This window comes from Galdieria sulphuraria (genome assembly GCF_000341285.1).
Source record: "Galdieria sulphuraria unplaced genomic scaffold scaf_26, whole genome shotgun sequence".
Lineage (NCBI taxonomy): Eukaryota > Rhodophyta > Bangiophyceae > Galdieriales > Galdieriaceae > Galdieria > Galdieria sulphuraria.
In genome coordinates, this window is record NW_005178449.1 from 1 (window position 1) to 15,890 (window position 15,890).

General features: G+C 38.0%; 7 protein-coding genes across 8 annotated transcripts; 4 read left to right on the forward strand and 3 right to left on the reverse strand.

Annotated features, from left to right (window-relative positions):
* Positions 1–685: 685 nt before the first annotated feature.
* Positions 686–1,670, reverse strand: Gasu_32570 (uncharacterized protein). Its single transcript, XM_005705708.1, has 2 exons — positions 1,559–1,670; positions 686–1,474 (listed from the first exon to the last, which is right to left on the reverse strand). Exons 1-2 carry the CDS (start codon positions 1,656–1,658, stop codon positions 1,347–1,349), a joined length of 228 nt encoding a protein of 75 aa, XP_005705765.1. The 5' UTR covers positions 1,659–1,670; the 3' UTR covers positions 686–1,346.
* A 1,760-nt stretch (positions 1,671–3,430) lies between these two features.
* Gasu_32580 (MFS transporter, SP family, sugar:H+ symporter) lies at positions 3,431–5,222 on the forward strand. The gene has a single exon (XM_005705709.1). It carries the CDS (start codon positions 3,460–3,462, stop codon positions 5,131–5,133), a length of 1,674 nt encoding a protein of 557 aa, XP_005705766.1. The 5' UTR covers positions 3,431–3,459; the 3' UTR covers positions 5,134–5,222.
* Positions 5,223–6,310: 1,088 nt separating this feature from the next.
* On the forward strand, positions 6,311–8,725 carry Gasu_32590 (transducin family protein / WD-40 repeat family protein). The gene has a single exon (XM_005705710.1). It carries the CDS (start codon positions 6,406–6,408, stop codon positions 8,596–8,598), a length of 2,193 nt encoding a protein of 730 aa, XP_005705767.1. The 5' UTR covers positions 6,311–6,405; the 3' UTR covers positions 8,599–8,725.
* A 37-nt stretch (positions 8,726–8,762) lies between these two features.
* Positions 8,763–10,250, reverse strand: Gasu_32600 (uncharacterized protein). Its single transcript, XM_005705711.1, has 2 exons — positions 9,674–10,250; positions 8,763–9,622 (listed from the first exon to the last, which is right to left on the reverse strand). The coding sequence occupies exons 1-2, from the start codon at positions 10,226–10,228 to the stop codon at positions 8,798–8,800; spliced, it is 1,380 nt and encodes a 459-aa protein (XP_005705768.1). The 5' UTR covers positions 10,229–10,250; the 3' UTR covers positions 8,763–8,797.
* A 10-nt stretch (positions 10,251–10,260) lies between these two features.
* Positions 10,261–13,791, forward strand: Gasu_32610 (hypothetical protein). Of its 2 annotated transcripts, XM_005705712.1 has the most exons (13): positions 10,261–10,466; positions 10,513–10,686; positions 10,740–10,932; positions 10,978–11,222; positions 11,278–11,439; positions 11,487–11,725; positions 11,776–11,920; positions 11,961–12,481; positions 12,552–12,844; positions 12,896–13,080; positions 13,132–13,295; positions 13,352–13,498; positions 13,547–13,791. In XM_005705712.1, the coding sequence occupies exons 1-13, from the start codon at positions 10,271–10,273 to the stop codon at positions 13,727–13,729; spliced, it is 2,847 nt and encodes a 948-aa protein (XP_005705769.1). In that variant the 5' UTR covers positions 10,261–10,270; the 3' UTR covers positions 13,730–13,791. The 2 variants fall into 2 exon arrangements, with proteins under 2 accessions (XP_005705769.1, XP_005705770.1); XM_005705713.1 differs by having other exon boundaries at positions 13,352–13,791.
* A 19-nt stretch (positions 13,792–13,810) lies between these two features.
* On the forward strand, positions 13,811–15,141 carry Gasu_32620 (aquaglyceroporin related protein, MIP family). Its single transcript, XM_005705714.1, has one exon. The coding sequence runs from the start codon at positions 13,916–13,918 to the stop codon at positions 15,023–15,025; it is 1,110 nt and encodes a 369-aa protein (XP_005705771.1). The 5' UTR covers positions 13,811–13,915; the 3' UTR covers positions 15,026–15,141.
* A 4-nt stretch (positions 15,142–15,145) lies between these two features.
* Positions 15,146–15,890, reverse strand: Gasu_32630 (uncharacterized protein). Its single transcript, XM_005705715.1, has 3 exons — positions 15,765–15,890; positions 15,664–15,714; positions 15,146–15,606 (listed from the first exon to the last, which is right to left on the reverse strand). Exons 1-3 carry the CDS (start codon positions 15,878–15,880, stop codon positions 15,168–15,170), a joined length of 606 nt encoding a protein of 201 aa, XP_005705772.1. The 5' UTR covers positions 15,881–15,890; the 3' UTR covers positions 15,146–15,167.

Sequence of the window (15,890 nt, forward strand, 5' to 3'; positions counted from 1 at the left end):
TTTACTCAGCTTGGAAGATATCGAAGAACGAGCCAACTAATTTTATTGCTTTTTTCTGAGCATGTTGTCCGATCATGCTAGGCCATCATGCGCCAATGCTTATCTCCATAAGCTTAGAATTTGTGATATGCATTTTGCAACTGTCTGCCATTAGTTGGACAAAGACAAAACGTGCAGGTTCCAAGATACTTCGAGCTATTGATTCTTTCAGAATGTGATGAGGAACAGTTGTTTCGTAGAAAAAATGTCGAATTTATTGAGATATGCGTATTAGGCTTCAAAAATCAGAGTTAAAAATGTTGAGATCCCAATACTTCAAGGAACACACTATATAATTGAAGTTAAGGCAATTCTTATCCATTGCTAAGAATATCCTGCTTCTGTCACATCTTTCGAGTTTCTATTTTTTGGATGGAGTGTCTTTTTCAAATTGAAACAGATGCACTTTCATGCATCAAGCATCGCAGCAATTTTTCCCTTTCCTTTTCTAACACTGTACAGGAGACCAGCAAAATGAAAAATAGTGCGGTCATCAATCTTTCGACAAAATGAATTTTAAAATAGATCATAGTTTTAACTCCATCAGTCTCGAATGTTTGAAAAAACAATGCTATAAAGGTAACCATAGAAAAAATGGTTTAACTATGCTGATATATATATATATATGTATGATGTATGTATCTTCGGCATCAAAACATTAATCAAGAAACGATAAACTTCAAACTCTTTAAGACGAAAACTAGCTTACCATAGGGCAGCCTCTCATTCATGTGGAATGGAATATGATAAAGTCCCATACAGTAAGATGAGTGTATGTCCTTGATCTCTCCCTCAAGTAACACGTAAACAAAGACAATAACGAATGCACTCTGAAACATATAAAATATGATGATAACTACACATTCTTGTTCGCTAGTTAATATCATCTATATTTCTTTGTGTACTCTGAGAAGTTAATGGCATTCGTCAACCTCTAATATTGCATTCCAATTCCTTTGGAAGAAACGAATCAATAGACAAGACATCAAAACAGAAAATAACATTATCGTCTCTTAGATCCCTTGTTCAAGCTCCTACTCTTTATCACGCAACTTAAGTGGAGCTGAAGAAAGCATGAGCAACTCAATCTTCTCTGACAACTTTCAATTCTATGAAATAAAAGGGCTTTTTTTCCGCGATATCAACAAATATGTTCTCACAAAAATTTCGAATGATATCAAAATATCCTTGACAACGATACAACTACGATCTTCGTACTTCTCTGATATACCACCTGTTCATAACAAGTTCAAGTTGATCAAAATCCAGTACTGTGAATCAATCAACTGACAACTTCAGGATAGTCCTCAAGTACTGGACAACTTGCCAGATTCTAAGGGATTTGTTCTTCGCACCGAGAAAATTTTATCACGTAACGACTGTGCCAATTCGGAAGCTCTCTCAAGCGTGCGATCATAAACTTGTGTTTCTTTCACTTCATCATAACAATAATAGTATGTCCGTTCACGGTTTTAAACAAGCGTTTGTTAAATGAAGAGGACTGTTCTCAAGACGTTACCAAAGCTTCTTGCTTTCAAGTAGTCCACAAGTGCAGAAAAATGATACAAAAATTTGTCGTCACACTTAGACGCAATAAAAGAACTTCTTGCAGCAAGCATAACTTGTACTCTTGTTCTCCATGAAACTTGCACAAGTTGGTGCAAAGCACAGAATGGTTCCTTCATCAAGTCTACATAACTTCCGACTTTAAAGGCGATAATGTTCAACAGTGGCTATTCTCGAAGTTAGACTGAACAAAGTTTATTGCGTGTAACAAACGGTGTTTGGAAGACACCATTGCGACTTACACTAGCTAACCGTATACACTAGTTTTGAGAGTGTTGATAGATTCTTTAGGAGCCATTGCTGACAAACTGCTCAATAACAAAGATGTTTTATTCGAAGGGCTTGAGAAATTCACGTTGTTTACCCTCACTCCACCTCTATCGATTCTACATTCCCGGAAGAAACTTGTTTTCTGTTCAAGCTCTCTCGAATCTTCCAATGAACCCAAAAGTACACCTTGTGCCCAACCTTACTCACTTAGGAACAAAATCAATAAGGTAGGAGATAGGTTTGAGATTTCATAATGTTGCATCTTTTACCGTATGAGTTTCACGTAAAAATGTTCAAACTTAATGGATTGTTTCAGAAGTATCCAAAGGGAATCTTCGTTTTTTTCTTATAAAGTAGTCTGACTATACTTTCATTTTAAAACTCAAAAACTTCCTACTCTTTAGAAGGAATGCCTTGAAATTCTCTAAAAATGAATTCATATCAAAATTGTCACTTGACATATTTTTTCTACCATTTAGCATGAGAACAGAAGCACACGCTTTTGACCGAAATGAAGTAAAAGATTACGCTTCGACAAAAGAGTTTCAACTAAGATCGGAATCTAATAAAAGACTTATAATATTCGTGAAGCCAGTTTACAGAGAATACAAGTTCCAATCAAGACCTTGAAAACTTTCATTCTTGAATATGGTCCATTGACAGTCAACTAGTTAAATTGTTATGTCATTTCAAAAGTTTTCCTTGGTCTAGAAATGGTTGATATATACCCTGAATAAGCTAATGCTTCCAGTTTTCTTTTTGCCAGTTGAAATAAGTCAAGTTCTTAATTCTCAAGAGAGGTTCTCAGAGAAACTAGTAAGAAAATACGTTGAGATGCTGATCAACATTTTGGCAAAGATCAAACAAATCCGATTTTGAGAAACAGTGTTTGTAGAATACATATATTTAATAGAAAAAAGGGGTCTAAGCAGAATTGATTTGAAGCCATAACGCAGTATTGTATCGAAGAGGATTTTAGTTAAGCTTGAAGAAAAGCTACAAAGTGCTATTTGGACTATTTGGTGTCTAGAAAAGGGTTGTGGGTGAATGAAAACTTTCGAATTTTCGTACAAATGACCTGTACCAGTTGAAGTGACTTTGAGTCATTTCATGCACTGTTTCCTTATCTCGCAACCCATCCACTTTATTTGTTGAAGGTTGGATGTATTTATTAGTTGAAAGTTTACTATGAAAAATGTATGTGTATATATTTATTACACTCATCAATGAGAGAAAGCAGCCGTGCACAGTAAAACGATTTAAAAAACCCAAAATATGACCAATGTTTCAACAATAAACCACATTTCCAAAAATAACATCCTACGTCCTCGGAGTGGAAATTATCCAAAAATCCCTCGTCGACCACCTTCCCTTGCCCTTGGACTTTCGGGGGGAACAGGCGTATTCAAATGTATAGGGCACCCTGTGGAAGCAAGGCAATTGGAGTTGTCTTCAAGACGGGGCAAATAGGATAGCGACTGTTGGTTTTTTTGCAACTCGTCGTGTAGGCAAATGGAGTGAACTTGGGACTTTTATAAAAAGGACAACAAGAGTAAGCTTTGATTTTGTATTCTTGATTTGGTCATGGAAAGTATCACGGAAGCTCAACAAATGACAAATGACTCAAAGATTGAAGAGTTTGACAACGCAGAGCTTAGCAAGGAAGGGGTGACCGATTTAGATGATGAATATCTCACAGAAGAGGAAAAGCTACATCCTTGGCGTCAAACTCGCTCCTTCTATTGGTCTGTGGTGGTTGCTTCTGTGGCTGTATTGTTTTACGGCATTGATATAACAGCAATTAGTGGTGCCCAAGTTGGATATATTCCTCATTTTGGGATAGGGGGCCGAACTTACCTTCAAGGAGTTCTTGTTTCTTGTATTTACTTTGGTTGCTTTGTTGGGGTTTTCATTGCTCTTTTCACGAATACATACTTTGGAAGGAGGTTTACCATTTCTCTGGCAGCCGTCTTCTCAACTGGTGCATGTATCTGGGAAGCTGTATCTCCTTCATGGCAAGTATTTATTCCTGGTAGGATTATTCTTGGCTTTTCATACGGGATGATTGGGGAAACAGCACCTGTTTACTTGGCAGAAATGTCACCTGCTAGTATCCGTGGGGCAATTGTTTCTTTATACCAGCAGGTTATCACGATTGGAATCTTTCTTGCGTATCTGTGCAATCTCATCTTTGTTTGGGTGAACTATAAGAATGTTGGCTGGCGTATTATGATTGGTTTTCCTATGGTACCATCTGTTGTGGAAGTTTTCCTCATTTGGACGGTTCCTGAATCCCCAAGATGGTTGATAAAGAAGGGCAGATATGAAGAGGCGAAGAGAAACTTGTACAAGTTGCGTCTTACCTCAGAAACTGCTGAGAGAGACTTTGTTCGAATTAAAAAGGGTGTTGAGGAGGATGAACTTTTGCAGAAAGGAAAGAATTTACTTGTTGAAGTAATTCGTGTACCTTATATTCGTCGAGCTGTCCTTATTGGATGTATGGAAATGCTTTTCCAACAGATGAGTGGCATGAACGTATTTATGAACTATATTGATGAAGTGTTCAAAGAGAATATTCATATGGGTTCAAGAGTGTCGGTTGCTGTCAGTTTATTTCCAGGGTTCGTAAACATGGTTGCTACAGTGATTGTGTACTTCACTATTGATCGCTATGGAAGAAGAACACTGCAATTGGTCACTTTCCCTATCATGTTTCTTATGTTATTAATGGTTTTATTTTCTTTCTATGGAGATAAGAAAGTGAATTTGGCATTCTTTATTATTGGAGTTATCTTCTTCATTATTGCCTACAGCCCGGGAGCTGGTCCGGTTCCTTGGACTTTTTGTGCTGAAGTATTTCCTACTTATGTACGTGCAGCAGGCACCACTATAACCACGTTTGCTGTAAATGCATTTGACTTTGCACTTGCTTTTTCATGGCCTTCTATGAAAAAGGCATGGGGACCTCAGGGAGGTTTCGGATTCTATGCTGGATTCAACTTTCTTGGTATTGTGATGCAATTCTTATTTTTGCCAGAAACCAAGGGCTTTACCTTGGAACAAATGAGAGTGGTATTTGAAGAAGGTTTATTTACTATTGCAGGTTATCACTGTCGTGCCGGATGGAGATCTTTACGCAAGTTGTTGGGACTTCCGGTTCCGGATACACCTCTTGTCTCTCCTTATGACAAAGCATTTGCTTTGGATCGGGCAAGAAGAGAAGAGGAGTTGTTGCACTCTGGTGAAGCCACCAAATAAGGCTGCTTTGTCTTGTTTGAAAGATGAATGTGTGTGTGCCTACTTGCTTGAGTACTTTTTATCGTGCGAATAAACTTAAAGTTGCAATTGAAAAGTTTGACTTATTGATATTTGGTACCAAAGTCCCTTTTTTTTATTCTATCACTCATGTTATCTGGATAATTGCTATAACGCGCGCTATATTGAAGGGAGTATTTTGAAGCTATTAGTGTTCTGCCGAAAAGTGACTGACTGTTGAATTGATAAAGTGGCTGACTCTGCTATGGAAGCTATTCCAGAGATAAAAATGTGAGGCAGCTAGAGAGGATTGAAAGTAAGCAGCTACCAATCGAAAAGAAGTATTCGTCTATTGCTCTCAATCCCGTTGGTAATAGAGCAACAAAACAAAGACGGTCTGTTGATTTCTTGGAGAGGTTTTACTTTGATGGGTTTGTAGTTGTTTCGTAGATGTGCCGAAATACTTGTATCTTTCCAGACTCGAAGAGTTGTGATAAATATGAAGCATAAAGATAGTGCAAAAAGCTAAAACAATTTGTGTCTTCCAAATATGAAACTTTAAATATTCTCGACAAAGGGCAGCTTTGTGTAATTTCCGACACATTTACAAGAGGCCAACTTGGTTCTTTTGGTACTTGTATAGTTTAATTATCTCAACTTAAAGCTTAAAATAGAGTCTCTCTGTCTTTTTCTGTCACTGTTGCAAGGCAGAGAAAACTTGCCATGACATGAATAGTCCTCCTACAGTCGAAGTAAAATGAAACTCCCATTCACTCAAGAAATTATTTATCAGCATTAACGTAACAGACTCAACACTCTTAAAAACTTGGCGAAAAAACGACGAAGCAAAGAATATAACTTTAGCGAATATTTTGTGAATCAAAGAAGACTCGAACTAGTAGAACACAAAACACAAACGTGCATTCTCAGTTATCCAGAAACTAGCAAAATAATTTTCGAAAAAATAATTGGAAAAGCACCAATTTTCTCAATCTTCCAAAGATACGCTCTAAACAAGGAAATAAAAACATTGCGAATGAGGGCAAAACTATTGTCTAACATGACGATCTCATTCTATTTATACTATATATATATATATGGAATGCTTTGACTTCCGACTCGTTTAAAAAACTGTGATGGCGTATCAACATAAGTTGCGCTTGAGAGAGAAATGCAACGGAAAAATTGCAGTGCATTTCTCGCAAAATTGTGTAGACGTTAATTGGAACAACTCTGTTGATTAGCTCTTCACTTAGTTATCAGAAACACTGACATATGACTAGTGAGGAAAAGTCGTCTACAAATCTTGCCAGACGAAAGGTTGCATATTTATTAAGACCACCAGAAAAGAGGCATCGCTTTGGCATCAACTCTCTTGTCGTTCCATATGCTGGTGAACCAGACACAGAGAGCTCCCAAGTAGTTTCACTTTTTTCAGGAGGACGTGATGGCACGATAAGAGGCTGGTCAAAGAAAGGGGAGAATATCTTGAACCTAGAAGAACACGTTGACTGGGTAAACGACTTGTTGTTCTTGCCTTCAGGGGTTTTGGTTTCCTGTTCGTCAGATACTACTGTTAAGGTATGGGACGTAAAAGAAACCGTATCCGTGTCTGAAGAATTTCTCGTTCCACGTGGCTCTTCAAACACCCTTGCAGAACATACAGACTATGTAAAAGCTCTCACCGCGGTGGATAGACATAGAGGTATTGTGGCAAGTGGCTCTTTAGATGGCAAGATTGTGATATGGGATCTGGAAAAAGGCGAATATCAGTCAGTTTTGGGAAAGGGTTTACAGGAGAATACTTCAGTATATTGCCTAGCTTCTGGTGGGAAGAGTTTTGGGTTGGAAGAAAGCTCAGAGCAATTCTTGCAGTCTCCTGAAGGTTCTATCATTGCAGCGGGTTCGAGTGACCGAGTCATTTCCCTTTGGGACACTAGAACTCGAACCAGGGCAGTAAAACTTCGAGGTCATAGAGATATAATTCGCTGTTTAGCCATGAATGAACAAGGAACTCTCCTTTTGTCAGGCAGTAGTGATGGAAGTACTCGAGTCTGGGACCTTCGCAACTTACGATGTATGCTATCGTTTGATGTACATATCGACTCTGTTTGGGCATTGGCTGCGAGTAAGAACTTTGACTGGTTCCTCTCGGGTGGACGAGATGGTGCAGTTTGGAAAACGGAACTTCACACTGGTGATTCTGTGCTTATGATAGCTGCAGTCGAAGATAATTCCAAATATAATCATGTACTAAGAGTTTGTATGACACCTGATGAGAAAAGTTTGTGGACCAGTTCACTTAGCTCAAATATCAAGTATTGGGAATCGAATAAGTGTTTTAATGATATCCATAATCAGAATTCCAAGGATATGAATATAAAGTCTCGTACTTCGCCGATATCGTTGAGAAGTGTTTTGAGTACTTCAGCTACGGATGATCCCATATTCAAGGAACCTTATCTAGCCATTCGAGGAGAACCAGGAATTGTAGCCAAGACCGTTTTGAATAATCGACGACATGTTTTAACTTGCGATTCAGAAGGTAAAGTTCAGCTTTGGGATGTCTCTCGGGGCAGATTGCTGCAAGACTTTGGTAACAGTCGAACAATGGAAGACATTCAGCAAGAAATTGACGAAATGGTTGTTGTACCTACTTGGTTTCATTTAGTAACTCGACTTGGCAGTCTTATGGTTGTATTAGATCCTAATGTATGCTTTGCAGCAGAAGTTTATGCGTCTGATGCTGGTTTAGATGTAGATTCGGATGAAGTCAAAGTCAATATTGGAGAACACGTTTTAAGAGGTTTATTTAGGAATTGGCATGAACGTTACAGTAAACTTTTAGAAGGTAGTCCGAAGACTTTTTATGATGAAATTAATTCTTTATCTCATTCGGATCCTGCAGAAAGCAACCAGAAGCAAACTGCCGTCCTGAATAATTCCAATAATTTACCACCTTATGAGTTCCCGGAAGATATCCCTGTTATTATTATAGAAGAAGGTACCACGAGGCCATTATTGCGAAAGCTTTTGAAAGACTTTGATGGAACTGAAGCATCTTATCTTCCAGATTGGGTTTTGAAGTGTGTTCGAGATGAGCATTCGATGAGTCGTGAAATACCGAAACTTTCCTTTTATTTGAAACCTGCGGAAGGTTCAGGTTTCCCTGCTCTTGTTCAAAGCAAACTGACAGCCCCTCGTATTTTAAGAGCAAAGAAATTGGCTACCTATGTTGCCAATAACATTAGAACGGAAATTGAACGGCTAAGATGCTCGAGTAAAGGTGGCAAGTTGCCGTTTGAATTTTCACCCACTGCGGAATTGGAAATCGTTTGTCGTGATCAAGTTGTTCCTCCTAAGATGAGTCTCATTGCCATTCGAAGATTTATTTGGAAGTCTCCAGAGGATCTCGAGTTGTTTTACAGACGAAGGAATGAGGCTGGAAAGAGAACAGAAAGAAAGTAATCAAACTTTCATAGTAGGTTCAAAGTCTTATCTTTCATAGATATTTACCATACTTTATATATATGAAGAGAGAGAGAGAGAGAGAGAGAGAGAGAGAGAGAAAAAAAAGAAAGAATCTTACGCTGACAAAGATACAACAGATTTTCAAGTAGATATAAAGATACATGTCGAAATTCTTATTTATAGGAAGAAACAATATTTATTGAATGTCTTTATACTTTCGAAATCGAGTATAATCCGTTCCTTCACTACAGGCCAAACCGAAACCTGTTCTACGAAACGGCCCTCCATGTTCCTTTCTTTCAAATCCCACATAATACAACCAAATGCTGTTGTCTTGTTGAACAACTGCATGAGGACAACCAATAGCTCCACTATCCCAACTATCCTGTACTTGATCATCTCCTGGAATAAGAATAGGATAGTCTACGAGTCTTGACCATGTCAAACCATCTTGAGAAGTTGCGATACCTATAGAATGAATGCCCTTTCTGGAGACTGCTTCAAAGAACATCAACCATTTACTAGGATCAGAAGGATTCCTTATCACGTGCCTGGTTCCCCAGCCTCTTTCATCGAAAGCTCCTGGACGAGAAAAGTTGTCATTCTCCCATCCTAAACCTCTAAGAGGACCTAATTTTCTCCAACGACTAAAACCATCAGGAGAAACAGCCATTCCCACCACAAACATTCCACGAGTAGGATCTAATCCGTGATAATACATCATATAATGGGATTCATCCAAAGTCACTACTCGAGGCCATCCACAATATAAACTATCAAAGTCTTTATGTGGAGCAACCGAAAGTAGAGCACCATCTTTACAATCTCCTCTTATACGAGTAAACTGGAAGCCATCGGTGCTTATAGCTAAACCTGGCAACATTTTTAAGCCGACAATATCCAATCTTTTTCTTTTGTCGTTCGAAGAAGCTATTTGAACGGTGGATATTGCATTGTTTCCACCAAAATAATAGACATGATAGACATTGTAATTGGCAAGATCGCTTTCTATCTTTCGCAACTAAATACAATTAGTTTCCCAAGCAATGAAAACTACCAAAAAAGAAATTACCACAACGTCTGAAACACCGACATGAGCTGAGTCGAAATCATCTTCGTTACTTCGACTGGGTGCCAAAACAGAACCTTGTTCTTCCAATCCAGACATTCGGTTCCAATGAATACCATCTTTTGACGTAGCGTAACCAATGCATCCCGTAGGTAGATCAACCAGATTGCTTTTTGAAGGAAATCCAATGCTACGACCATAATACCACATTTTCCATATTGTTTCCTCGTGTTCTTCGCGTTCCTTCAAGACCACTGGCCCTCCGATTTGTTTCGAATCGAAAGCATATTTATCCTCTGAATGACAAAAAATAAGACCAGGGCCTTGAAAAGGAGAATTCCAAGTGGTTTCTCTTGATTGACATATGAGTGCAACTTTGCGCACAGCTGCTGTTGAAGAACGAGGTAACGAGTATCTTCTATATTTCCTAGTTGTTTCTATAAAATGGCTGCAAAAGAGACAACTAAACCTTCCTCCAATTCGGCAATTGAATAATAGAAAGCTCAACTTGTACAAGGTTGACTTGTCTCGCGAGCAATCATCTAAACAACAATCCATGATTGGAGTGTGGCCAACATACACTAAGTAAGGAAGGAGGAGATGTTGAACATTTGTGATAGTCGGATAGTTTTATTATTTTGTTTGGTTTCTTTCTTCTGGGTTGCTCTCTCGTATAGCTGGATTTCGAATAACATAGGAGAACCTAAGAATATTGTAGCTGTGGATAACCACAGTCTGCTAGTTGTCTCGACGGATGGCGTTATTTCCCAGATTTCAAAATCTTCCGGTGACATACGTATGTTTTGAGACTTTTTTGAAAACCAGTATCTAAGTTTATGTAGTTTGGAGGTTTTTTCATACGGAATCAAAGGAAGTGTTTGTAGAGCAGCTTATACCTCTTGATCCAGTTGTACTCGTTTTTGTCCGCATAGATACTTTATCTTATGCAGAAATACTCAACTTGAAAACAGGAACTCTCCAATGGAGTTATCTCACTTGTGTACCTGGTCTTTTCAGTAAGTAGTACTTCTTCAACTTGCTAGAGTTTCTGCCTTTCTTCTCGATTCAGACAATCAATTCAGCGAAGAAACTCATAGGGGAGATTTTCAATACCAGAGATGGCAATTAGTACAAGATAATTTGGCAATTCTTGGCTGCTATAATAGAATCTATCTTTACAACCTTTATTCAGAGGGATATTCTATTTTGTCTTATGATGAGCCTCAGTTGGAAGCTTTTCAACTGAGACTTCGATATTCTCCGTAAGTCGTGCTTTGGTGCATTCTATCAGGCTAACTCTTTAAAAGTGAATCAGAAAGACCTGATTTATGTCTTATCTTTTATGACAAACATGATTCGTTGTTGAGTTTTGGCTGTATTCCGTTCGATGATTTACATGATAGACACGGACTCTCTATAATGAAAACTGCTTGTGAAAGTGAATTACATTTGTTACCTTCTGGTCAGTGTATTTGCAAGAAGCTAGACAGTCTCATTGTAACAACGGAACAAGATACACTAAGCATAGAAAGGACAGTTTCTTTGAACCAAGGTAAAGCCTATCGTCAGACAAACTGATATGCCGCTTTCATTTCTGGAAACAATAGATTTTGAAATTCTTACGACGTCTTTTCCTTCTCTCTTTACAATTATAAGACTAAAGGAGAATAATTCAATTGCTTCGTTGAAAGTAACTCCCGAAGAAATCCAAGTAGAAGAATTGTTTCGTTCTCAACTTTTGAAATGTCACAATTGGCCTCGAAGCAAAGGTACTTTATCAATTTTTAAATGAATCTTTCGCTATTATTTTCATTAGGATGTTTCATGACGGAAGATTTATCAAACCATCGAACGAGGATCCAATATTTCGCTGTCTTGGAGGAGTTTGAGTCCTTGAAATTAACAAACTATTCTTGGATTGTCGATAGCAGTTACTTTGGTGACAATATCCATACATTTATTATTCCTTGGAACGAGTTGTTGTGTTATTACTCTACAGTAGAAGAGTTAATATGTCTTGAATTGACAAACGTTGAAAACCAAACCAAAACAAAGGTAACATGAATGAAGAAATATTTGTTCACCATAGTCAAATATTTTTCTAGTTGCTTTGGAAAATTGATTTTTCTATGACTCATATAGTTACTCATCAATGGTTAACTCCATCCTCCAATCATTGTACAACTGCGCTAGAAAGGAGTCTCATTTCTTTTTATGAGAGAAACATCCAGTTGTTCCCGAGAACTTTTCGTTTAGTTTTTTCACCAATTGTTTTTTGGATATCATCAAGAATATCCAAATATCAACGCGTTGTCATCATCCATATGCTATTCACAAGGAATACTTGTAACGGTTTCTCGCTGTGGAGCTGTTCAAGCGCATTTACTCGATTCCATCGGAAAACCAACTTTACTATGGAAGTCTTATCTTTTTGATGAACAACCTCGTTGTTTAGATCGAAACGACTCTATTGTAATATTCTCTTTGGATAATGAATTGATTCTTGGAATTTGGCATCATCGAGTGGTTTATTCTACGAACATTTCATCCAATCTATATCATGATTGTATATTTTATCTACAAGTGGATAATGGAAAGTTGTTGAAGCGTCATTGTTATTATTCGGATATCCCTTTCAAGGTTCTTTCATGGGATGTTCGTCATCTTTTGATGATTTATAAGAATGGAACCATCCAGTGGGATTCTTACTTACAAACACCCCTTACCTTGAAAGATAACTTTCAATTAGTTGAAATAGATGCCAATCAATTGACTGGATACGAGATGGACATGCAACTCCATTGCACCAAGGTAAGGAGTCCACATTCATGTTGTTTTATTTTCAAATAGATATATATACATACACTTGACAATCATTTAGTATTTGTATAGTCTGATATTGAGTAGAGATGAATCTATTTGTTTCATACGAACGGTCCATTCAAGAGATATAGAGTTGAAAGAGCGTAATGTTCATTTTCTAAATGGAAGTGTTGCCACGAAATATCTCAACCCTCACTTAATACTCATCGTGACTAAAAGAACTTTATCCAAAACTGGAATTTCTGTCTATGTATTGGATGGAGCAACTGGAAACATTTTATATGATTCACATCATGCCAATGCTTCTTTGCCAGTTTCTGGAGTATGGATAGAGAATTGGTTTTTGTATAGGTAAGTGTATATTCTTTTATACTTGTCGATGTCATGCTATAGAACTTGAAGCTTAAGAAACTTGGCAACTTCACGTCAAGAGATATATGTTGGGGAAATGTTACATTCTGTGAGTTCATCATCTTATGATGATGGATTGAAATATGAATTCCTTGAAACTTTCAAGGAAGCAACCAGTCAATGTGATTCTATTCCACAAGAACAATTTCCAGTAGTATATCTACAAGGATATGAAGGTGAATATTGTCAACCTTTATCATTTCATTCAATGTATTTCTGTGATATAGTGGATATATGGATACGTGATATGGTTGTTACTCAAACCCGGAATGGAATAACTCCTCAGTTTTTACTTTTACACTCTCTCGATGGTTACCTGTTTGTAATACCTAAACTTTGGTTTCATCCAAGAAGGCCTTTGGTACAAGATAGCAACGAATCTTCATCAAAGGTAAGACTACTTATTACTCCATCAGTTATTTTGGATATCCAACACCAAGAGAATAGGATGTTCTTCAAAATATGCCCTATTACCCAAATATTCCGTTGAAACCTCTACACAAACAAAGCGAACCTTTGTTTTTATCTTTAGGAGTGGAACAAGTAGTATCTTATCCCGACAGATTCCGAGAAAGTTGTACCCTTATTATGGGAGTAGGTTTTCCTATGTTTCCTACTTCACTTGCTAAATCTCTTGTAAAGTTTGGTTTCGAGTGGGTTGTAGAACGAATAGCTCCCATAGGCCAATTTGACTCCCTTCCTGACCATTTTCCAAGAGGTCAGTTGACTTTCCTATTGTTATTTTCTTTTATCTGTTTGTACATTGTTCAAAAGTGGTCCTCTTCTATCCATCTTAAGGCTCGTTGGATATCGTATTTTCAATAAATGAGGATCTCAAACCATTTATTTTGAGAAAATCATTTTGGGTAACTGTTGTTCATTTTCGACGCATGTCCAGTAGACATTGGGGATTCCACACAGTTTCTCGTGCAGAGGAGAAAATGCGACAAGGTCTTTATTAAGGATGCGACATCTGCTCTTTCTCTTTCATTATTGACGCTTGTAGCTGCAATGTCCAACGTTGCTCATCATGGTGTCATTGAAATGGAAGACGGTAAACACAGAATTAGTAGGGAGAGAAGTATATTTCTTCTGGTTCCACCTGCACAACACCAAGTTATTCGTAGAGAGATAAGACAATTGATACCAGAGCTCATAGGTGAATTTCTTGGAATGTGGTATATTATGGCAACTGCTACAGCTATCACTTGTATGATGTTATTTTACAGTCCAAGTCCGTTTCTTCCAGGATTTTTGGGCCTGGCTCTTCCCTGGGGTTTTGCTTTTACCTTTATGGTATTTTCTGTTGGTGCGATTAGTGGTGGACACTTCAACTTTTCTGTAACGCTGGCCTTTGCTTGCTTTAGAGGTTTTCCCAAATGGAAAGCATTGCCGTACTTTGTTGCACAAGTTCTGGGAGGAACATGTGGAACATTGAATATGTGGTTCACTTATTATCCAGTAGGTTATCAGATTGCAGCAGGGAAGCCCCTAAGTGAAGCAACAACTGTAACAGCGGCATTCTTCAACAATGCCGATTTGAGTGAATATACAACTATCCACTCCTTTGGAATACAAGCTTTTTATACTGCGTTCCTACTGTTTGTTATTTTTGCAATAACAGATCCCTACAATCCACTTGCTCCTGGTGCAAATATGTTTCCGGTTATTGTTGGTTTCTTGGTTATGCAACTTGGCTGTTCGCTAGGAATGATTAACCAATTTACTATCAATCCCTCTCGTGACTTGAGTGCCCGTATTGCTGGAGCCATGTTAGGAATGGGTAAAACTGCTTTACCTGGTCCTGGTGGTATGTTGTGGGCTAATCAGATAGGCTCCATGTTGGGTGGTATTTCAGGAGGTTTTGTTTATGAGGCTTTAGTACGTCCCTTTATGCCAAGAGTAGAAGAGTTGGGTCCAACTCCTTTTATGATACAATGGGAAAAGTTTTACAATTGGATTCGTGGAAGAAAAGGAGAAAGCATATATCGTACAAATCAGAATGGAATAGCCAGTGCATCTCAAGACGATCAAATTCAAGTTTCTGAAACATTTGAACAAAAGAGATATATTCACGAAGAAGATAAATTTGCTTCCAACGTGCAACATGTTCCTGATTAAACATATATACCTATACGAATCTTAGTTTCTACTTTGAGAATATGCCTTTTACTACGTTGGCAAATAAAAACTTTTGTGTTTGTCTCATATATATTGGATAATAGCAATTGAAGAAGATATAAATATATATATATATAAATGCTTAGGAATCTTCACTTTCTGAAGAAACGGGCTCAGACTCTATGGCTGCCTTGCAAGGATAAGGCACACTATCCTCTTCACTATCTATCCGTTCTTCTTCTTCTTCTTCTTCTCCATGGCTATGGACTTGGTCAACACAAAGCTCTCCTCTTTCCCTAAAATACTTGGAAATTCTAAACTCATCATAATGAAACTTGCGCTTTCTTTCAAACTCCTCTCGACTAGAACGACTACGTGGAGTAGATTGACTAGAATTGCTGCTATAACCAATATCTTCTGAAAGATTGCCGGCGTTTGATATAGCTGCTTCCAAACGCAAGTCTCGTGTTTCTTGACCCTGCCAATTCGCACAACGATCTGTCGAAGCCTCTGAATCCGAGTCAGAACGATCACTCAAGTGATATGGCGTCTTCGGTTCGGCAATGGTCATCCGTGGTTCTCTAAATGTTCTTCACTTAGCTATCACAAAAAACGACAAGAATTACCTTCCACTTTACCTTTCAGTTTCATTCCTTTGGAGGTTTTCCTCATCCCATTGCAGTCTTACTCTATTCCAAGTTTTGAATAACCCTAGTCAACGAGCGAAATACCAAACTACCTCTTTTTCTTATCAGTATTGGATTTGTCTGCACAAGTTGTGTTGTTGGAGCTTTTCAATATTCCACCAGCACTGGAACTTTTACTTGTTTTATTAGGTTCTGAATGTTGGGACATGTCCCAATCC

Excerpts from the sequence above, each read along its gene's own strand:
- Gasu_32620 (XM_005705714.1), top strand. The coding sequence starts at position 13,916 with ATGTCCAACGTTGCTCATCATGGTGTCATTGAAATGGAAGACGGTAAA.
- Gasu_32570 (XM_005705708.1), bottom strand. The coding sequence starts at position 1,658 with ATGCTTGCTGCAAGAAGTTCTTTTATTGCGTCTAAGTGTGACGACAAA. Across the intron at positions 1,475-1,558 it reads CTTGAAAGCAAGAAGCTTTG|TGAAAGAAACACAAGTTTAT; the intron begins GTAACGTCTTGA and ends GTTATGATGAAG.
- Gasu_32590 (XM_005705710.1), top strand. The coding sequence starts at position 6,406 with ATGACTAGTGAGGAAAAGTCGTCTACAAATCTTGCCAGACGAAAGGTT.
- Gasu_32580 (XM_005705709.1), top strand. The coding sequence starts at position 3,460 with ATGGAAAGTATCACGGAAGCTCAACAAATGACAAATGACTCAAAGATT.
- Gasu_32610 (XM_005705713.1), top strand. The coding sequence starts at position 10,271 with ATGTTGAACATTTGTGATAGTCGGATAGTTTTATTATTTTGTTTGGTT. Across the intron at positions 12,482-12,551 it reads TGCAACTCCATTGCACCAAG|TATTTGTATAGTCTGATATT; the intron begins GTAAGGAGTCCA and ends ACAATCATTTAG. Across the intron at positions 12,845-12,895 it reads GAGAATTGGTTTTTGTATAG|CTTAAGAAACTTGGCAACTT; the intron begins GTAAGTGTATAT and ends TAGAACTTGAAG.
- Gasu_32600 (XM_005705711.1), bottom strand. The coding sequence starts at position 10,228 with ATGGATTGTTGTTTAGATGATTGCTCGCGAGACAAGTCAACCTTGTAC. Across the intron at positions 9,623-9,673 it reads TCGGTGTTTCAGACGTTGTG|TTGCGAAAGATAGAAAGCGA; the intron begins GTAATTTCTTTT and ends AATTGTATTTAG.
- Gasu_32630 (XM_005705715.1), bottom strand. The coding sequence starts at position 15,880 with ATGTCCCAACATTCAGAACCTAATAAAACAAGTAAAAGTTCCAGTGCT. Across the intron at positions 15,715-15,764 it reads AATACTGATAAGAAAAAGAG|AGTAAGACTGCAATGGGATG; the intron begins GTAGTTTGGTAT and ends AACTTGGAATAG. Across the intron at positions 15,607-15,663 it reads CAAAGGAATGAAACTGAAAG|AGAACCACGGATGACCATTG; the intron begins GTAAAGTGGAAG and ends AAGAACATTTAG.